Source organism: Phyllopteryx taeniolatus, chromosome 4 (genome assembly GCF_024500385.1).
Source record: "Phyllopteryx taeniolatus isolate TA_2022b chromosome 4, UOR_Ptae_1.2, whole genome shotgun sequence".
In the NCBI taxonomy this organism is placed as follows: domain Eukaryota; kingdom Metazoa; phylum Chordata; class Actinopteri; order Syngnathiformes; family Syngnathidae; genus Phyllopteryx; species Phyllopteryx taeniolatus.
This window is the reverse complement of record NC_084505.1, coordinates 20,717,514-20,734,856: the sequence shown is the minus strand read 5'-3', so window position 1 is coordinate 20,734,856 and position 17,343 is coordinate 20,717,514. Positions and strand designations below refer to the sequence as shown.

The 17,343-nt window shown below is 41.1% G+C and overlaps 1 protein-coding gene across 1 annotated transcript; it reads left to right on the top strand.

The window, feature by feature from the left end:
* The first annotated feature begins 885 nt into the window (after window positions 1-885).
* tmem192 (transmembrane protein 192) lies at window positions 886-16,901 on the top strand. The gene is made up of 6 exons (XM_061770446.1): window positions 886-1,043; window positions 2,901-3,053; window positions 4,136-4,397; window positions 4,488-4,610; window positions 15,028-15,133; window positions 16,521-16,901. Exons 1-6 carry the CDS (start codon window positions 1,005-1,007, stop codon window positions 16,633-16,635), a joined length of 798 nt encoding a protein of 265 aa, XP_061626430.1. The 5' UTR covers window positions 886-1,004; the 3' UTR covers window positions 16,636-16,901.
* Window positions 16,902-17,343: the final 442 nt, after the last annotated feature.

Here is a 17,343-nt window from a genome sequence, read left to right as displayed (position 1 = left end):
ATGGATTTGATGGTCTTATTTCATTTTTTTAAAATCAATAATATAAACACGAATCAAATATAGTCCATATGCATTTAACAGAGAACTATACAAGAAAACAAAGTGGTGTAAAAAAACACACTCAAAAAACAGTAATACAGAAAAATTACACAAAAATAATAAAATTTTTGGACAAGGAACCATTATTTCATGACAATGACATCAGGAAGATTTTTCAGGGAAAAACAAAACAAAACGTCATGTTTGTTGAGACATTAACATTGCATTTTCAATGAGAGCAAGCCATTTTCAAATTTCAACACTAGAGATTGGTCAATATTTAAAAATAAATGACTCACATGGGGCCTGACCAATAGTATCGATTTGTGAAAAATATGAACTTGACTAGATGTAGAGATTGCAGTTTTCCTCCCGACACCAACAATTCATTATATTTTATTCAAAGGTCACTTTAAACTGTATACAAATGATATAAAATATAATGTATATTTATATTAAATAATAGTAAAATAATGTATGCTTAAGTCATTGCAGAAAAATGTTTTATTAATAGAACGTGGAAAATTACAAAAAAAAAAAGTGAGTCCTTTAAAACCCATTTATAGGACAAGGAAACATTTCATTACCAGTATTCACTTTAACCATTGGTATTGACAAAAATATGAATATATTTAAACAGAATAATTGTATATAATTTATAATTATTAATAAATTTAATATATATGTATACACACAGACTCTATATATATATATATATATATATATATATATATATATATATATATATGTGTGTGTGTGTGTGTGTGTGTATTTTTACGTGTAATGTGTTTTACCTTGGATGAACTTGTTCTGTTGACATTATGATGTACGAATTATTATTGAGTATTTAAATGTATTTTTATATATACAGTATACGATTCTTCTGGGGAAATTACAAGGCTAAAGATGGATTTTGGCACGTAATTTCTGATTGATGACACATATAGCGGAAGTGCTGTGACGTAATGCGTCACGTGACAAACACCGACAAGTCCCACATTTTGGTAGGTACCCGAAGTAACCCTAACCGTCGCGAATAATGTGTGTAATATGTAACATGTGGCTAAATGCGGTTAATACCGACGGAGCAAGAATTCACGTTAGCGCACAATCATAACAATCGAATGCTAGTAGGCGGGTTGGTTCATTTATTTTTCCGCCTTGTTGGTCACGTGGTCATGACGTACCCGAGTCGTCGTACTGGAGCCTGGAAGCACCAAAATAGCGTAGCGTGCTTTTCACACCAATTGTTAAGTATTTGTAATGTTTCGTCCCTCCTTCGAAAACAGCCAACATTTGACACGGAATGGAGTCAGAGGGAACCTATTGTGCTGTACGTACCCGACATTTAAAAAAAAAAAAAATCAATTGGTCGCCTCCTTGTATGTAGTCGCGTATGGCCTTAGCCAAAGAAGCTAACATGGGCAAAACCAGGTTGCAATATCTTATGTCTATAAACTGTTTCGCTTGAAATTATTATAATACTGCTGTACATGACTGACACGTCACATTTCTACTTATTTATATTTAATGAGTCAAAAATGCTGCCTTTACAACGATATTACCACTCACTTTTGCTATGACAGAGGTATTTGACTGACAGTCTGCTAGTTATTGACAGCTAAATTAATAAACTACGCTTATAGAGTTGGTGTTTTTGGTGTTTCAGCTACACAAAAGAAGCTAAATAAAAGTTGTTCACCATTGTAAACTACAGGCCCAAGGGAGTTTCAGGCACAGGCACGAAGGACCGTGGAGGACCCCAACAAACAAACAAATAAAGAAATAAATCAAATATAATAAAATAAAACAAAACAACGTTGGATAAGAAAAGTTATCATTTACGAAGTGACTGACATCAACAAAGCCTGCTTAAAGGTCAGATGACAAAGATGTTATGGGGTTAGTTAAAATTCATATTTGCATTGTTTATATGTTATGTAATACATGCACGTAACTTCCAGCAAGTTTCCAACCATAGTTTAGCTAAATATGAGGTTTTTATGAGCGCATATTGAGTCCTCCCTTAAATGAGACTTCTCGTAGGTGCCCCCATTTGACAGATTCCTGTATCCCCACGTGTTGTTGCAGGGGTTTCCAGCTGTGTCGTTGATCTGGACCTATGAGCCGCAGACTGTCCCGTTGCGGCAGCTCTGCTACAACCTCAGTCATAAGCATATTCTTGAATTCATACCGCTAATACATCTCATGGTTTGTTCAGTGTATTAATACTGGTGGTAATGGTTGGTCTTTAGCTTTTGCCATATAACTTGTTGAAAAATAGTACAGGGAACCCCCACTATTTGCGCTGGATATGACCGAGCCCTACCTTGAAGAGCGAAAATCCACCAGCAATTGATGGCCCTCAAGTTAAAAGGGTTTGTAATTGCCTCTAGATGCCACGAGATGACGGCAAAGGGCAACTCTTTTTTAAATGAAGCTCATGACGCACTCAAATAATATATAATAGCAAATAATATCGATGAGCCTAATGTAAAGGTTGTTTGTTTGTGTTGTATAATTGAAGTCCTGAATGCAGTCATTTACGTAACATGGGTTCATGACTGTGTATGTTCGAGATGCTTGGTGTTGATGCTTTACGATCCTTTCGATTTTAAGCGCTTCGTTGCCATCTTGTGGCATCTATGCGCTTTGTACGAAACCCTTTTAGGGGTACTAAATGATGAAAGTTTTTTGTATTATTTGTGGCAGGGCAAGGTTCCTATCCCCCGTGGATAGGGTATTAACAGGACTGTAAAACTGGCTTTAGGTATCAACACAGTTCACTGAAGTAATACTGTACGATATGAAATCAAGTGTTGTAGAAGTGTTGAAGTAATTCTTGTCTGCTGGGTTTGTAGCAGGCAGGGTCTTCGGTGGACATGACGCGCAGCGAGGAGGAGTCCCTGGTGGACGGGCCGCTCATTTCAGCTGACGCCCTCCACGCCGCCATCAGCAGAGAGTTCCGCACCGTGCCCACCGCCTGTCACGCCGTTCTGCTGTCTCTGCTACATGTATGTACACACACACACACACACACACACACACACGCGTCCCTGTAGCTATTTTTGCCAAGTCAAAATTTCATGTTCCATTGGCACAACATTTTTCTGAAACAAAGTAATAAATTCGTCATTTTATTGTTTTTTTCCATCATTTTATACTGTGTACAATTGAGTGAAGGATTCAAACATTCCTGTACTATTGCCAGATAACTCTACACACACACAAATACTACAGTGTGTGTGTGTTTGTGTCTTTTGCAAAAACAATAAATGTTCTTTATTCTCTTTTTATTATGCTTTATGTTTTTATACAATATGGTCGTATCTCAACTTACGAGTGACCCGACCTTACGAGTTTCCACAGATATGAACTGTTGCTCGGCTGATTTCTTTTTTCTTTCTTTTTTCCCCTTTGCTTTGTGAGCAAAACTTTTCGACACAAGTGCTCGAAGGTGGCAGCGAACCACATAAAAAGCAGCAGTTTGGCAGCCAGTGAACACATTTCCTGTAAAACTAATCACACAGAATTACACATTGTGCATTTAAACAAACCATACAACTTTGCCTAAAATCCACTAGCTTAATGCTAACACAATAAGGGAAACGCCTTAGACGGGATAAAACTAAAATAGCAGCAAAATGGTGGAAGTTATAAACCTTGAAACAACTTATACTTTTTTTAAACACAAGCGGTAGCAACACATACAGACAGCGCACACAACAGTACTTACTGGTATATATTCTTTATCCACTGTGAGAAACGACTAATATTTTTGCCGCTTAGTTGCAACAGTAGTCTGTGTTTCATCATCAAATCAATGCGTAGTATGTCTACGTGTATTATGCAGCCCCCCCCCCACACACACACACACTAGACATAATGCCTATGGAATTAAAGCTTGAAATCATGATGCATAAGCTGTTTAATAATTTTTTCAATAATGTATTTGTTTTTACTGTATGCTTTCAGCAAGAGCAATACTGTAGATTGCTATTTATTTGAAAACATGTTACAAAAACTGCTGTAGTTTTTTTTGGGGGGGGGCTGGAACTTCTCAGTAGCATTTCAGCTCGTCTCGTGTGTCTTCCAGGTGGCTTACGTGGCCCTGTCTGTGTGCATGGCCGTGATGTGCGTGTTGAAGCTCGGCCAGGAGGAGGTATGCGCCAGCATCCTGGGCCCCGTGCGGGGTGACAGCGCGGTGGTCTTCGGCAAGGCGGTCCTGTGGGTTCTGGTTCTGGTGTTCACCTGCTGCGCCCAGCACCACCACAGCCGGACCCGCAGCAGAGGCTACCTACGTTTCTACAGAAGGACCAGCAGACTCAAGCAGCTGCCTCTCGCGGTGCACTCCACAGGTAGAAAGAAGCCCGCGGTGTCACGTGGTAGACACTAGGTGGAGCTCATTATGTGCTAAGTGTAAAAAAAAACCCAACGTGTGCACGCAGGGAATGTGACGCTGTTGGTCGTCATGGCAGCACGACTGTCAGCCACTCTGCACACCTACCTGCTGATCAGTGTCTTGGCCTTGGAGCTACTTGTGGCGTTGCCCTGCCTCATCTGTTACACAGGTAATAAGGAGATTGCTTTAATGATCAAAACAACAAATTCAGAGATATGTTTTTTGCAATTCAAAAAAAAATCAAACTGGAGTTACAGTGGTACTTGAGAATACGAGTGACTTGAATTACGTTTTTTTCGTAATATGAACAATCAGCCAGACGATTTTTGCTTTGACTCGCGAGAGCAAAATTGAGATACGAGTGCTATATGGTGGCAGTGAACTATTAAACAATTGATCAAAAAGCTTAAGCTGTTTATTGCCACTCACAGTTGAAGTTTACTCTCAAACTACACACACAAGAAAAGAATTACACGTGTATTTGAAATAGCCACATAGCTCTGCCTTCCGAGAGTCCATTTAGCGTAATGCTAACATTGTGTATATGGAAAATGCCATTGACATGCTAATGGTTACCATTGGTAGTGGCGGTTTTAGAAATCTTTAAGCGATGGATATTTGAACACAAACGGTGGAGGAACATATGTAGACAGAGTATATAACAATACTCACAAGCACCTATTCTTTGTCCTCTATCCCAAAAAAATACTAATATTACATTTTGCCTACAATACAGTCATGTGTCTGCATGACTGTATTGTACTATACTATCTCCCGGTGGCAAAGGCGGGCACAGCACATTGAATGGGATTGCCGCATTAAATTACAATGCACGAACCGTTTAATTCTTTACATTGTATTGAATTGTTATTACTCCATGTTTGTATAAAGTACAACGTATAGATGATAGAATGTTATTTTTTCTTCTTTAAAAACAAAAATATTTTTAGTTTTTTGGGTGGACCTGGAATTGATTAATGGCATTTCCATTCATTTGAATGGGCAAAGATGATTTGAGATATGAGTATATGAGTGTTTTGAGTTACAACTGTGTTCACGGAACAAATTCAACTCTTATTTGAAGCCACCACTGTACATATATTTTGTTATTAAATGTTTTATGCTGTGGAAAAAAACATTTCAAGAGATGTCCTTAAAAAACTCAATGTATTGATACACACTTTTTGTGATTAAGAAAACCCTTGGAATTTAGAATTGCATGCTTTCTTTGTGGTCAGAAAAACTATAATATATTTAAAAAAATCTAAAATATTAATATTAAAAAAATATAATTTTTTCGGATTAAAAAAACACACTCAAACTCATACATGCTTTTTGTGAGCTGGCATCTGCCTCACAGTTCTGAGGACCGGGGTTCAAATCTGTGCATGGGTGGCTTTTCTCCAGGCACTCCGGTTTCCTCTCACATCCCAAAAACATGCATAGTAGGTTAATTGACCGTGGGTGCGAATGCTTGTTTGTTTGTATTTGCCCTGCGATTGGCTGGCAACCATTTCAGGGTGTACCCTGCCCGATGATAGCTGGGATAGGCTCCGGCACGCCCGCGACCCGCGTGGGGAGAAGCGCGACAGAAAATGGATGGATGGATGGGTTTTTGTGATGAAGTTAGAGGCGCATGTGTTTTTGTAATTGAAAACATTTTTTAGATGCAGTACATGTGTTTTGCTCTTTTAGAAATACAGATACCAGCTGTCTGATTTAAGAAAAAAAATTAAAATTCTAAATTTGGATATGCATGCTTTTTATGATTTCAAAAATGAAAAGGTTGGAGAAAAAAGTGTTTTTCTTGTGGTACAAAAAAACCCCTAAACACTTTGTTTCTGTTCTACCTCATAGTTGTAGTTTGGCTTTCACAAATGTACCTATTCTCGGATTTATGGGCGAAAACTCTCTTCCGTTAACAATCAAACATTTGTGTTTACGATCTATGAGGTACGCTTGTGGTTTCAAATACTGTGGTTGTAATTTTTGGGCAAAATGATAGTATTTCATAAGCAGCACATGGAGAGACACCGTGTGTCACACACAAACACACACGCACACACACAACCCCCCACACTATGAGAGAGGGCATCGGCATGACAATAGTCGCCCTGGCCTTTTCAAACTCGACAGCATGACAATCAAGCATTCCGCTTCGTCTTCCGTCCCTCCCTCCATCCCGCCGCCGAGCTGCTGATTTTTCACTTCGGATCACGCACGCACGCACGCACGCACGCACACGCACCATGCTTGCCGTTATATGAGGTACGCGCAGTCATCCATCCCAACCATTGTCCCGTGCATGCACTTCCTTGGAAAAGCAACCCTCGTGTTTTCATCACTGCGTCTCTTCACCTCTCGGAAACTTAAACTCTGGCAGAGACAACATTTTATTTTCAACTGTAATGACTCATGTATAATTATTACTTCCATTTAAAAAAGCAATTAAAACTGTCATATTTTCAGATGAAATAAGAAATAATGTCATACGTTTCCCAATGAGCTCTTTTTTCCCCTTGTTTAACCTGAAAATGCCCTACAAATATTTGTTACTTCAATCTGGGAACCTTTTGAGCTTCCGACCATACTGCAATGAATCAATCAATCAATCTGTGAGTCTAAATACTGCATTTCATATCCAGTGTTTTCTAAAGGCATCGTGTGTGAGTGTGTGTGTGTGAAGGAAGACTGCAGTTACCGAGTGTCTGATAGGATATTTATCAGGTAGATTGTAAGAATGAAAGGAAATCCATATTAAAGGGCTGTTTGGGCCGCCACGGGGCAGAGATGGACAGATACCTCCACACACAAACACACGGGTGCCGATAAGGAATTAGGGTTTAGCCTAGCCACAGGCCGGCTAGCCCTCGGCTGCTCCGCCCGCACGCACGCACGCACACACGCACACATTGTCCCAGTGTTTACAGTGTTTGTAGAGGAGGTCAATCTTTAGCACATTCCAGCGTGGATCAGTGTAGTCAGCCGTGACACAGAGCGAAGCGTGGGGGGGGAATCACCAATCACACACTTATAGTCGTGAAAAAAAAAAATCATTCCACCAACCTTGTTTCTTCACTTTCTTTTTCATTTTAAAGGTCTGGTACAACTACAGGTACATTGTTCGGACAACTATAATGATGACAACAAAAATAGCTCATAGTAGTTTAATATAAGAGCTGATATCGAGCCATTTTCCATGGTCTTTTTTTGGATGATAACAAAAGTCACTGGGAATACAATTTTAAGCTTAAGCATGTGAAATAGGACATGAGGTAAAATTGAATCAGCGACATTTTTGTATTCATTGTATTCTTCAGGTAATGTATACCTTTTTAGTGGTACCAGTTATTAAAATGAACAAGGGTGTTCTAATCTTTTTTTTTCCAGGACTGTATACACACACACACACATACGCAAACACATGCACAAATTGTATAAATGAATTGTATAACCTGTACAACTAACAATAATTTGAACGATCGATTCAATCGGTTGATTATTTTTCGATGAATTGAAAATAACTTTTTTTTTTTTTTAAATGTCCATCCCTTTATTGAAAACTTCAGTGCATGAACATCCCAGAGCTCTTAAAGTAATACATTATGATTATAAAATAAATACAAAATACAAATGTTGAGGTCATGTAGCTTTAGAGTAGCCTTGGACCAGCACGCAAAACCTACACATGTATGCCATACAACAATATCTGCTAAAAATATTGTTTTTGTCACTCTTTGGCTCCTCAGTCTCAAGTGCCACATCCAGATTTTGAGACATGCCTGTAACCTTACCACTATCTCTCCATGAAACTAGTAACAAAACAATCACATTTCTCACTCTCGACATCTTATGCATTCCATTTATATCTTAGTAATGAGACATTCAATTGACGAAAGCATACTAAGAAGGAAAAACACTCGATTTCAAAAGGCACCTCGTATCTCATCATGCTCCTCTTTTTCTGAATTCAAGGAGTCAGTCAAGTTCAGATAACTCTTCATTATATCTATATAATATATATATATATAGATCTATATTGACCAAATATTCAAGGAGGTCTTTGAGTTTATACACTACAAAAACATATGTACCAATTCTATAAAAAAAGAAATCATCAATAAAAAAAAAATGGTGACATATAATACTTTACGTATGAAAAATGTAGACATTTTGTTGATTTATATATTGTGCAGCACTACACTGCGTTTCCATGGATATCCATTTGGTGGCAAATGAGTGAAGTCAAGGAACCCCTGTATCTCTCTTGCATCCTGCTGATGTCACTGATCCATTAACAGGGCTTTTCCACTGCAGGAACGTTTGAAGGAAATTCCCTAGCTACCCTGATAGGGAAAAACTACCAGGGTACGAAAGGTTCCCTCTGGATTATTTAGTTCCTCGCGGCGGTTAGGGTCTTCCTAGAGCTACCAGGAACTCTTTGAGAGGGCGGGCCGCGCTGACGAACGTTAATTGGTTGACAGACCGTTGTAGACGCCATTACTGGATGCGGCCTGACTCTGCAGTTGATCGATTATCAGGTGTCGTCTTGCTCTTGTGATGTCAAAACGTAAACCCCGCTTCAATACCAATTCTAATTGAACCAGGAAATGTATTGGTCCATTCGTGAATCGGTGACATTAGCAGGTTGCAACAGAGATACAGAAAGGGATAGAAGTGGATGTCCTTGGAGATTTTCACGGATGAAACTCTCATTGAGAATTTAGCCATTGTTAGAGCTTCAGCTTCTTTGTGTAAAAAGTACTGAAACATCAAGTTTGGGAAAGCTCAAATAGGTCCACCAGTAAAGGCTGGAGTGCATTTTTGCTTCATCTGGAAATTCCACACAAAAATACAATATCCCTAAGCTTTTCTGTGAGTAGTGTACACAACCACAGCCACACACACACACACACACACACACATACATGGATGGTGAAGCTGATGGAGGGGGGGAAAAGTTCTCTGAGGAGCCGAAGCTAGGGAGAGCCTGCAGCCATGAAGTCCATACTACAGGAAGGCCTCGTTCTACCTCTCTTTGAAGTGCGTGTTTGAGGTCTCTTCTCTATGTTTCTGGCCTCTCATTTGAACATGAATGCGGCCCACGCACATCAAAGCCACGCCTCGGCCTTCAAAGGCTCCATCGCTCATGCATCTGCGCTGCGGGAGCACCGCGTGGCGGCTAGAGCATTTCACACAAACACGTGGGCGTACCTCTGCGTGCCGGTTGACGGCTAGCACAAGCTAGGCTAACGTAGCAGTCTACATCGTCGCTCCTTCTCGGTGAGGGGCACAAATTGCTAGCATTGGAGTTGGTGGGTTTGCTACGCAAATGCTAGCAGCTAATGTAGCCATCTACATCTTCGCTCAGCACTGTCTGTCAAACAGTACAGATGATAACCAAAAGAAAAGACCGGAACTAACCGCGCCATGGCGAAGCGTTCCACGCATCTCGGTCCTGGCAGTCATTCAGCGGCGAGCTCGAAAACCTCATGTAGCAGTCTCTACACGTTCACTCATTTGTTTGTGGATGAAAATGCGCAACAGCAGTTGGTCTGAAAGTCCAATCGAGCTGCGGAGTCTTTTGTGCTTACTTCTACCACCATCCTTCCATCCCAAAAAGTTGACTGAAATCAAATCTTCTGCTAATCTCACTATTAGTATTTACACCGTTTGCTCCAAGATTGCGTTGTCATGCACAATGTTTACTCTTTCACATCGCGTTTGTTCACAATGTTTGTCCTAAGGGGAGTGTTAATGTCCACAGTTAGGGATCCAACCCTCAGAACAGAATCGCACTGGAACTTCTGAAGTTGGACAATTTGAGCAAAATTAGCCTCTAAAGTCCCCTTAAATGGAAAGAGATTGCGACTTTGCGAGCATTTAAAGAATGAATTCCAAGTCTTTTGTTTGTCTTTGGCTTTGTTGCTGCTTTTTGAAAATTGTGATGATCAGTTCGATTTAGCTAAAGCTGCACTTAAAGTAACAAACAAAATAAGCACAGAATGAGAGCAGAGAGATGACTACTGCCTTCACTCGTCATTATCAAAGTCAAGGTTAAGAACGTTTTGTTGTCTCGTGACGCTGAAATAAGCCCTTTCAACCACTTTTCATACATGGTCTATTCATGATGGATGAAATCCAATTTTATGTTGCTCAGTAAAACTAGCTTAAGGGGCTGAATTTCTTTCAGATTTGGGAGTGCGTAATGGAGCCGAAATGGCCACTTTCAACCAAAATCTCTCCAGACGACATATGTTCTTGAGACTTTTGAGGAGCTAGTCACGATAGATGCGCCTACCAAGTTTCATGTTGTTACATAAAACATGACTCAATTCTATTCTAACTTTTTGAAGGCGCCACTTTAAACCAAATTGACAGACTTCCTGTGTCTTTCTTCACACATGTCTTTTTTGAGGAGCCAGTCACGATATTTTGTCTTTTCGAGGTATGGGTTCTTGGGACATTTTTGTTGGTCTACTCATGATTTATATGCCTGGTAAATTTGATGTAGCTAAGTGAAACTGGTTTAAGCGGCTGAATTAAGAAAAAAAAAAAGAAGTCCTGCAGCTAATTTCAGTCGTTTGGTCAAGGGAGTTCAGTCCTGTATCGGACCTCTGCCCGGAAGTATCCAACGTATTGTCACGTCTCCTACGCTTGAACTATATCTCGTGTCCTTTGATGGGTCACAGCCCCACGTCCTCTGCGAACCCGCTTGCAGGGTGGGCCCGGCATTGAAGTGCCATTATCCTTTAGCACCTCAGCCGCCTCGCCGTAATCACCTGGAAATGTCCGCCCTTCTCCGCGGCTGATTGCCGCTCCTCAGATCTCTGACCCAGGCCCGGTCTGAGCACCGTCTGTCTTGCCTGTGCACTCACTTGTGAGAGAGAGAGAAAGAGAGCCTCTGACAAGAATGTGTGAAATGCGGCACCCCATTTCCACTGCTCCTTCCCAGCCTTCCATCCATCCATGCATCCATCCATCACCGTCATCATGACCGTTTCGACATTTAGTCAGGATGATGTCATCAAATTACCCAACGAAAAGACACTGCAGTCGCTCGCTATTTTAGCAAGTGAATGTGAACAGCGGAAAGAATAGTCAGCAGCATTATAAGTAGCAAAGAACGACCTGTATCAAATAATAGTTGCGGTTAAGAGTGGCTGACAACGGGGCATGAAACAGGGTAAACAATACTATGTGAAGACATTTGGCAGCATTGAATGTCGTTCATCTCAATAGCAGTTCAGAATTAAGTAAACAGCAGTGGATTACATGAAGACATAATATGTGAACACTATACTATGTGTACGTTATATCATGTGCAGATGTGAATGTGAAAAAGCCCAAGTAGCAAGAGTGGCATTGTACCTGATGACTGACTATACATGGATTAACAATACTATTTCTGTACATACAGTTAGGAATAAAACCACGTGTAATATTGTTGACCATTGTATACAGCAGTTGCATCCAATGTAGTTGCACTGCATTCTGCTACACATGACAGAACAGTGCATTCATATTTGGGATATTTTCATAAATCGAGAGTACAGAACAACAGTGTGGCAAACTCCAAAGATTACTCCTATCAGGATGCAGCAGCATTTATTGGCAAAACCCCCCATAAAATACAAAAATAAATGAAATAAGTTTGATAAAATTGTATTGATTTACTAGTCATTTTATTGAAGGTGCGTCATTCCACCAACAAATGGTCAGTAAATGCCTCAGCAGCATCAAACAAACTATTGTGTTGTGCTTTGTTAAATGCTTCTCACATACCGCTTGTATTTACACACACACACTCGTATTTAGGGCCTAATTATGCGGGAATGCTCACTATTTCTTTGGCTTGTGTGTCGATGCTGCGATGGAGCAAAGCAAAGGTTGCGCTCTTTAGAATCTCCTTGACAATTTCCTCGGACTAATGACGCTGGAGCCTTATCAATACGGGGCCCGCTACCTCCTGATAACACGAGCACCATTCATTCTCATATTTAAAGATGCATGTTTGAAGATGATTGCTGAAAAAGCGCAAAGGCTGAGGACTATTTAGTATTCAGTTGTGGAGCTGTAGCGTGAAACTGTTTTTCACCATTACAGTTTTTATTGATTTTTTTGGCAGGGGGGGGGGGGGGGGGACTAAAACAGTTGGGCGACCGGCATGAGTCCCTCCTCCCCCACTGTACAGTTTATTTTCTACCAATTCATTCATTGACAACTCATTGATTATCCAATTAATTGACTATTTGAATAACCGATAAATCATTTGGAGACATTGTCAGCTTAAAATTGTCCAACTCCTCGGATTTTCAGCCTCTCGCCAGTAAATAAAGCCCGTAATGACCCAAAAGCAATTTTTGGCATTGTCTGGTTGGGGTAATGCTAGCTAGCAGGTTTCGCTAAACAGTACAGTTTGGTTCACCTCCGTTCGGTACGATGCTGTGAAAGAGAGAGGAATTGATGATGCTTTATGAAAAACAAAGAAACAGGCTTCCGGAACTCTCAAATGCACAGTGTTCCTCCAAAAGTTCCGAATTCCTTGAGAAAGACTACAGCCTTCCCCTTCTACATCGCGGTATATTGTTTCTATTGTTGCACGTCTTTTGGAATTGGATCTGCTCATATGGTATGCGTGTAACCCAGAAACACATCAGTCCCATTCTCTGCCTGCATTGCACCACAGCACCAGTAAACATGCAACTAACACAGCATTTAAGTGACAAATGGAAACTATTTTTGACACACGGTCCGTTTGATCCGATAGCCGTGATTTCGGGGTCCGTTTTTATCGACGTTCAACTGTACTTACTTACTGTAATGCCCTGACGCGTGGGAAAGGAGCGCCACAGTCGCCGAGTCACTTTCCAACAGTGAAACCCACTAACACAATGAGCGCACACATTCAGGGCCCGCTGTCGGCCCTCGCGCATGCTCAGACACCCGCAAGCAGACTCGCCCATGTCGCGCGCAACCCCACCAGGCCCTGCCTCTTAAATGCACACACAGACAATGCCGTATCTTCTATACTTTTGACTTTTTTTTAATAAGATAAAGTGTGAAGGAGGGGTACAATCTTTTTTTTATTTTTTTATTATATAATTAGACATTTTCAGCTATTTCCGCGTGGTTTACTGTAACCCAATAATGAGATTTTCAGAATCAGAATCAGAATCATCTTTATTTGCCAAGTATGTCCAAAACACACAAGGAATTTGTCTCCGGTAGTTGGAGCCGCTCTAGTACAACAGACAGTCAATTTACAGAACACTTTGGAGACATAAAGACATTGACAAAAAACAACAACAAACAACAATTTTGTGACATACTCCCATATATATATATATTCTGCCTCCTCCTGCGCCAAGCACCGCTATGGTCCACCCCCCTGAGTAAAGGTGTATGTTTAGGGCGTGAGAGTTAGAGCTCTAAGTGCAGGATATGGCGGCCCATAAGAGCTAAGTGCGGGTTATAATGGCCTGTGTATTTGGGTTTAGACGGCGGCTAGGGAATGGAAGCCTGTGTTTATTTAATAAAACAAAAAACTGTGGTCGCCGTGCACTTTCCCACCCGCGTCGTTATGCCAGCTAGGAAACTCTCACTCTTTGGTTATGTCTCTGTATCTCGTGGTGACAAAACGCAGACGACAATTTGAGGACTTGGGACTTTCTCAGCTAAAAAAATGGAAGACTTGACTACGACTTGGTTTTCATGAGACACGACTCGATTTGGGACTCCATGACCTGTTTGAAACTCTTCCAAGATATAAACACTATGAAAGCCACAAAGACAGGTAAGGTGCATTTCATTCAAAAATTGAAGATGAATGCGGGTAAAGTAATAGACAATATGGAGATTGTTTTTTTTGTTGATTAAAAATATGTTAGTATAATGCAAGTACAGATACCAAGTATAACTGGCTAATAAATACACAGTGGTGGCTAACAGTTAGCATCGATAGTCACGGTATTAGAAGCAACGGATATTTGAACACAAACGGCGGAGCAACACGTGCACAGATAATATAAAAATACTCGCTGGCATATAGTTGTTATTCTCTCCCAAAATGCTTCTACTATTACTGCATCTTACTGCGTCACTTACAGTAGTAGTACTGTAGAAGAAGTCTGTTTTTCTTCGTGTCTGCATTACTGTACAGTACATGCTGTCTCCCGATGGCCAAGGCAGGCACGCCAGAAGGAGCGGCACGATGAGTTGGATTGCAGCATTAAATCATGAAGCGCAACTAACTTTCTTAATTCTTTGCATTCGATTTAATTGTATTATTAAAAAGTACATTATTAAAGAGTGGTATTTTTCATTCTACATTTTTGGGGGTGTTAAAACAGATGAATGACATTCCCATTGATGTCAATGGGGAAAGATTATTGGAGGTTTGAGTGTTTTGAGAAGCCTTGACTTGATTAACCCAAGCAGTGATTTGACTTGACACAACTTGACTTTCTTGATTTGTGCCACAGTAACTTGGGACTTACTTGAAACGTGAAGGCTGGGACTTGAGACTTGCACATGTGATTTACCCCCGCCAAAGACAAAATGTCCTCCGCTTTCCATTTCCACAGTCAAAGTGATGATCTTCAATGCGGAGCGAGCCCCGCCCGACGTCAGCCAGGAAGAACACTTGCACAACTTCAGTGTTGCGAGCCTGCCCATGGAGACGGGATTCAGGTAGGACCCCCCTCCCCTCCTCCCTCCACACACACAAACACACTACGTTATTGACGCTGTAAAAACACTCCCCGCCATGCTTGTTTAACGCAAAAGTTAACAGTGCCGCTAACAATGCTAAAAGCTTCCCCCCCCCCAGCATGTGATTGCACACAGCAAAAAGAGACTAAAAGACTTTTACTGCCGCAGCAGTCCTGCCGATAGCTGGAGCTATTGGCACTTGTAGTTCCTGAAACTAAAAGGTTCAAGTCTGATGTATATCCACTGTTCAATAACCACCTAAAGTTCCAGGAACTTTTAGTTCCTGGTACTTGTCATTCCTGGAATGAAAAGCATTCAAATCATATATGTACATATATGTACTGCCCTTGGGGAGGGTCTTCTGTCAGCACCGAGCTACATTTCGATAATCGTTCTGTCATAGTTCAGTTAGTGTAGTTGCTGTCCTGACACACAACGGTCATTCAAAACATCTGTTCCTAATATGGAAATTCGCTTTCATTTCCACCTCAAGGTCCAGGAACTTTGAGCTCTCACATACTTGGAACTGAAACGGTTCAAATCTGGGATGTCCAGAGCTGTGACAAAACAACATTTCAACAGTAGTTCCCTTCGTCCAAACAAACAACGGTCCTCCATCAGATCCAGCGCAAAGTTCCTGCGGTCGAAATACGAAAGGTGCATACACAATAACTAAAAGTTATTGTTTTCAATAACTAAAAGTTCCTGGAACCTTCGGTGGAAGGAAATGTGGCTACAGGGTGTCCAAATGTTTCTGGACGCCTTGAAAGTACTATCCACCTCGGTCCCAATAAATGACCCCAAAACTACATTTAGACAAACCTTCCTACAGTTCAGACACACAACGGTGCAGTTTAGTTTTTTTGTTTTTGTTTTTAAAACAACAATACTTAACTATATTTCGATTTTCATATGTACCTGTGGATGAAATAGCGATTTGTGCAGTCCCAAAATGCACGACGAGTACACTCAGTGAATGGGCGTGAGCCACCCTCTCAAAACAGCCGCACTCTCTTCTTGGTATCGAGCAAATAGGCTGGCTGTGAAAGCTTGTTGGAGACATTCCTTACGGGAGGGATTGTTAATCTAACAGGCACAAAACGTGCACAGTACGCTGAAATGGCTTGCTCGATTTCAATGGATACAACTCCAAATATTTTGAGCGAAAAGAAAAAAGTGTTGATTTCATCGGATTTATTTGTGAAATGTATACTGGCCCAAAGGGTTGGCGTTTGTAAGCTACGTGGTGGCCCGACGCAGTGCCATCGTGGGCCAGGGTACCCTGGGGCTGGGGTGGTACTTTCGGCGGAGTCGCGACGAAAGGTCCTAGATCCGGGGTAAGGTTCCCGCCCTCCATGTGTTTCAGAGAGGTGTCCTACCTGGAGGAGGTGGTGGAGAAGCAGGCAGACCTGATCGAGTACCTGAAGCAGCACAACAGCTTACTGAGCAGGAGGCTGCTAAACCTCACCGCTCAGCACTGAACACCATCATCACCATTCTAGACCCCCACGAAGACGATGCGGGGGTGGGGCGGGGGTGGTCGTTGCACTGAAAATGGCGGACATTTTAAGAGGCGGATCACAGGTGAGGAGGGGGGACGTCAGGGGTAGTTTATCACCGAGAAAGCTCCTACTGCTGCCTTTTTTTAAGGAGCCTTTGAACAAAATGTAAATAACGCTGTCGTAGCCAAAGACCACTTTATTGTATATCAATGTGTGCGGAAAATGCTAATAAATGTTTACCCCTCTGTTTTTTTTTTTTTTATACAGCAGTGCCACCTGACTTTTTAAGACCTGGAGCTTTTTTTTTTTTTACTGCTTTGACCACGTGACCCTCAGCCCTGCAGGTGAAGCGAATATTTTGGCCGGGGGTGTCCAAACACTTTCCTGTGAGAGCCGTATATATCCTGCTATTTATTTATTTATTTTTTGAAAGATCGAGCGCTGTCGGTGGCAGTGAACTCATCTCAACTGTCTTCACAATAAGTAGCACATTTTTGCAAATTTCATCCAAAAAAGAGGCTTCAAGCTGTTTAATGGCACTCTCAGTCGAAGTTGTCAAACTAAACATCAAACAAGGAACAACACCTTGTGTATTTAAAACAGCAAAATAACTGTCTAAACAAAGGCCCTGCTAGCTTGATGCTGATACTAATTAGCATCTATTTTGCAGTGCTTTAATGAATTGAG

Bases quoted from the DNA above. Each gene is read 5' to 3' on its own strand.
- tmem192 (XM_061770446.1), top strand. From the start codon at position 1,005: ATGCGTCACGTGACAAACACCGACAAGTCCCACATTTTG. The intron at 3,054-4,135 runs GTATGTACACAC...TGTGTCTTCCAG, and splicing joins TTCTGCTGTCTCTGCTACAT to GTGGCTTACGTGGCCCTGTC. The intron at 15,134-16,520 runs GTAGGACCCCCC...CATGTGTTTCAG, and splicing joins CCCATGGAGACGGGATTCAG to AGAGGTGTCCTACCTGGAGG.